General features: G+C 36.7%; 1 protein-coding gene across 1 annotated transcript; it reads left to right on the forward strand.

The window, feature by feature from the left end:
• Positions 1-1,358: 1,358 nt before the first annotated feature.
• LOC141773601 (homeobox protein Hox-C11a-like) lies at positions 1,359-4,620 on the forward strand. Its single transcript, XM_074645444.1, has 3 exons — positions 1,359-1,842; positions 3,596-3,737; positions 4,415-4,620. The coding sequence occupies exons 1-3, from the start codon at positions 1,359-1,361 to the stop codon at positions 4,515-4,517; spliced, it is 729 nt and encodes a 242-aa protein (XP_074501545.1). The 3' UTR covers positions 4,518-4,620.
• Positions 4,621-4,938: the final 318 nt, after the last annotated feature.

The raw sequence follows: 4,938 nt of genomic DNA on the forward strand, positions 1-4,938 counted from the left end.
AATGCATAAAATAGGAAATGTCCTTTACATAAATTTGTGGAGCAATAACTGGGAAAATCCCCTAAAACAACAACACAAGGGTTTCCTGTTCTTATATTTCACCATGTAACCTCACGACAACTGCTCGGCTAATACTTCTACTGCTCGTCTGCTACCAGTACTGGTTGTGTTACTGCTGGTACTTCTAAAACAACTAGTACTCTTTACTAGTCAGTAATTATGTATGGAAGGTGATGGGAAACTTGCTAATACAATTAACTACTATACTATACTGCACTGCTGCTATTAATAATATTGATAACTTTGCAAACTTAAAAATGTATCAGATGTGAGACTAAAGTCCAAAGTTGTAAAGTTTTGTCTTCCTAACAGTAATCAGTGAAGCGTTGCATCTATTAAAAGGATGATTAACAATTAGTTGGTGATGATCATGATGCCAAAAAATCCACCATCAAAGTAAAAAATAATTAAATTTAAGAAAGAAAAGAGTTGAAGAGATAATTAGTTTGCAAAATATTGAGCTGATAATAGAATTTCATAACATATTAGTAGTTTTATACAAGTTGTTAGAGCAAATTTTAATATTTCTCACAATGTTTTGGCACAAATCTTTCAGATTAGTTGAGCCTTATCAGTAAAATGATTATTTTCCCATCAAACACATTGTTTGATACCTTGATGTTGCTGTTATAATGTTTTATAATACCTGACTGTATTCTGTAAATAAAACTGAATATTGTTGCTGACCTAAATTATACTTATCAACCAATAAGCCACAATATACAAAGCTTCTATCATCTCAGCTGGATGTTTCCAGTCTGGACTCATTAGTAGAGGATGGGTGATCACAGATAATAAAAACCATTTAAAGGGCTTTAATGTGCATTTAACCCCCAACTAAAATATAAGCCTCAGTTACAGATGTCTAAAATTGGCTTTTGAAGTACAGCTTTTTTTCTGCAGGCCTTGTTTATTCCAAGAGATTTACTCTTGAACATCTGGGTGTGGTTTTAGAGTTGGAAATATCCAAGAGGTCTCATGACAATGTGTGCATGCAAAAGCAGAGGCAGTTTGGGCAGGCTCAAGGTCAAAGACTATCTTCACTTTGCAAAGGGCTTCATTTGGTGTAATGATGAAGAGATGGTGGAGATAAGGCTTTTTATTTATAGGCTATATTATGTTTCTTGTTTGAACTTTCAGGGGTCACGATGCAGAGCTTTATATTAACTCTATTATAATAACAACTGATTTGCTGTGTCCATGTTGAAACAGGGTAGACATCTCACCCTGTTTATAGGTTTTGTTGGATCATTGGTCAAAAACACAAGCTGTTAGAATTTAAAGTATTTTAATTGTCCATGTATTTACCGAGCTGCTCCTATCTGTCACAGTCGGACTTTGGCTCCATCACTTCACCGTTTCCTCCTCTTCCTCCTCCTCTTCCTCCGTGGACATGGACTCTCCACCCGGTCAACCATCCCATCACCTCTGGAGCTCTTTACGCACAGCCGTTCTCCGGAGACGCGCGGAGTTTCCCCGGTGGTTACGCAGCGTTCAGTCCGGACTCACAGCTCCTGATCCCGGCTGCTGCAGAGAGGAGGAGCAGAGTCCTGCCGGAGGGCTTCGACCAGTTCCTCCAGTCTGCAGCAGCAGCGGCAGAAGATGATGATGGAGATGGAGTGGATGCAAGAGTGCAGATTATTACAGCTGGCTGCAGCCGACAGCAGAGAGAGAAGAACCGGAGCTGTGACACCGGGTCAGAGTCTCCTCAGGCTGGGAAAGAGGACGAGGAGGATGCGCCTTCATCCAGGAGCAGTGGAGGAAACTCCAGAAAGGCCCATGGTGAGTGGAAAACATCCAGTAGACTACTACTGCCACAATATAGCGACCGTTTTATAAATATAACTTTTTTTCAATCATATTTGCTCCAATCTCGCCTACTTCAGCTGTAAAGTACCAAAAGTACACATTATGCAGAATAATGTATATTATTGGATTATACTTATTGATGCATTAATGTGTTCATCACTTTAATGTAGAAGTTCACTGAGAACATGTAGATAAACTGTGCAACTCCTAAATGAGAGCATGTGGAGACATCTGGAAACTCCATTATGCGTCCATGGGTCATGAGATATTTAGGCCTACATCTAATAACTTGATATCCTACGTGTTTCAGTAAATATATTATAGTATATATAAATATGTATTATCATTTATAGATATTCAAGCAACTCGTAACTCGAAAATGTTGGCATGTGAAATGCTGCTAAAATAGGCCCAAACTGGGCAGCCATAAAAGTAATTTAATTATTTTAGACCTTTCTTCCAGGCAAACAAACGGACTATAATAGTTAACTATTTAATTGATGTATTTGTTTATTTGCTTTACAGGCTTCTACTCTGTGTTTATTCAGTCTAATATCATTTATTAGTTCGCATTTTCAAAATAAAGCTATTGTGATACAGAATCAGAATCAGCTTTATTTGCCAAGTATATGAATTTGACTTCTGTTTTACGCATCTCTCTAAACTAAGCTACTCACACAGAAAAAAAAAAAAAAATAAACAACAAAGCTGGACAAATAAAGGTGAAGAATAGACAGAACTGTTATGTACTCAAGTGGTGACAAAATAGATGTATCTATATAAACATTATATAAATATAATATATATAAAGAGCAGCAATGAACAACAATAAAATTAGAAATAAAATAAAAAATGTATAAGTCAAGTGTAAGTTGTGGACAATGCAAATAGTACAAATAAATAAACATTGAATGGCTATACATATGGGCTGTTATGTAAACATATCTATAATCATTAACAACAACAACACAAACATTACTAGTATCTATACTACTACAGCCAACCTTTCTTGGCTAAACTCTCTTTCTTCTCTAAATGTCTAAAATCTAAAGAATGTATTTAATATAATCTCTCTCAAGTCAAATATACACAGCATGATGATGGTTATACGATTTAAATGTACTTTTCATATGAACCATTTTTCTTAGATCTATTGTATATGCACTGACAAATATGGTTAGTTATCAGTTTACACAATAAAGTTAAAAAGTTTCCATTTGTTGGCCATTGTAGCTGCACGTCTAACTGATAGTGTCTAGCTGTTGAAATAGTAAACAGTCACATGGTACTAACCAGATAAGATGTTGTTTGACTCACAGATTTGCAGATCTACAAATGCAAACTTAATAATTAGTCATGAGAGCATTAATTACTTACAGACTCTGGCTTCACTAAAACAGTCACACAGCATGGAGGTCATGTTAATGTCTGTGAGTCTCTGAGTTTGGACTCTTAGACCTTGACATTCACCATAAATTAAAAGTTTAGAATAATTTAAATTTAATTAAACTCAGACAGTTTTATTTCTGTGAGTCAGTTTAAAAGTTGTTGCTCATCTCTTTTGGGTGTTTGGAAGAGTTGGGTCCCCTCCGACCACATTAGACTCACTGGATCTATTCTAATTTTAAAGATGGATTATAGTTCTGTTGTATTTCATTTATTTAAATTTACTGTTAGGTCATTTTTTTGTAATAACCCTTTTAATTTCCTCTCTCTGTCTCTCCAGCAGAGCCCAGTGTGAGGAGGACGAAGCGCTGTCCTTACTCCAAGCAGCAGATCAGAGAGCTGGAGAGAGAGTTTCTACTCAACATTTACATCAACAAAGACAGACGTATGAAGCTGTCCCGCCTTCTGCGCCTGACAGATCGGTGCGTGCATGTTGCAATATTTCTTTCTTTCTTTAATTAAATTTCATCCTGGACCTCAGATCTAACATGTGTGTTAACATCTGTAAAATACCAGCTGCTGCCTGGGACACAATGAACACATCTAACCTTGCACCACCTCATTATCACTGAATAGATTTGGCTTTTGGACTGTTGCTCAGACATCTGAAGGGGTCAACTTGGGCTCTGGGACATTTTTGATGCTTGGTTTTTCACAATTTGTCTCTAGTCCTGGTAAGAAACCATAAGCCCAACCAGGTGCATGCTGCTCCTATACCTGCCTATCTACCTACCTAACTGTGGGTGCCTCACTGTTTTATCCAATTCATATACAAAAGAAAACAAAAATACCAATTATGCAAAAAACTAAAAATAAGAAAATAGTTAAACTAAAAAAATACCTGGCAGAAGAGAACACAAATCCAAATAAGGTAAACATCAAGAATAATAAATAAAACAACAAATAAATATCTCCTAGAATGAATATAACTGTGGAGTAACAAATCGGAAAATGTTGGTGATGACCATCATGCAACTACAGAATATTCTGTCTGATATGTTGCTTTTTATTTTAACATAAACTCATATCTATCTTGCTTTATCTCAGAGCAGCATAAAGAAATGAAATGGTAAAAACATGTTATCCTTGGCTGATCCAGACAGGTGAAAATCTGGTTCCAGAACAGAAGAATGAAAGAGAAGAAACTGAAAAGCAAGACACTGCTGTTCCACCACCACCACGCAGGATATCACCTGTTCTGAAGTAAGAGACAGTCTTTCCTTTAACGTCACAGCACTGTATCGTTCAGACCGTGCATACGCAGGTTAACAGAGACATAAATAAAAAGTCAAAACAATGTGTTGTCCTGCCATCGAAGGAGGCTCAGCTTTAGGCCTGATTCTCTGTTGAATATTCTGCTGATTATTTTATTGACTTTTCATGAAGAAAACCTTCCTGCTGCTCCTCATTTAAACCTGACGTCCCTCTGGAGTAAAGTGGCTTATTGTAAAGAAATGAACTTTCTGTCTGCCTTTATGTCCGATAAATACTGAGGACATAATACAGGGAAACATCTACTACAGATGCTCTTTATATGCTCGTCTGTGGAGCCTCGTGTTTTTGGACTTCACATCTCATTCATGTTTGTTGTGTGTGTTTTGGTGTTGACTTGCACTGTTGACA

This window comes from Sebastes fasciatus, chromosome 9 (assembly GCF_043250625.1).
Source record: "Sebastes fasciatus isolate fSebFas1 chromosome 9, fSebFas1.pri, whole genome shotgun sequence".
Lineage (NCBI taxonomy): Eukaryota > Metazoa > Chordata > Actinopteri > Perciformes > Sebastidae > Sebastes > Sebastes fasciatus.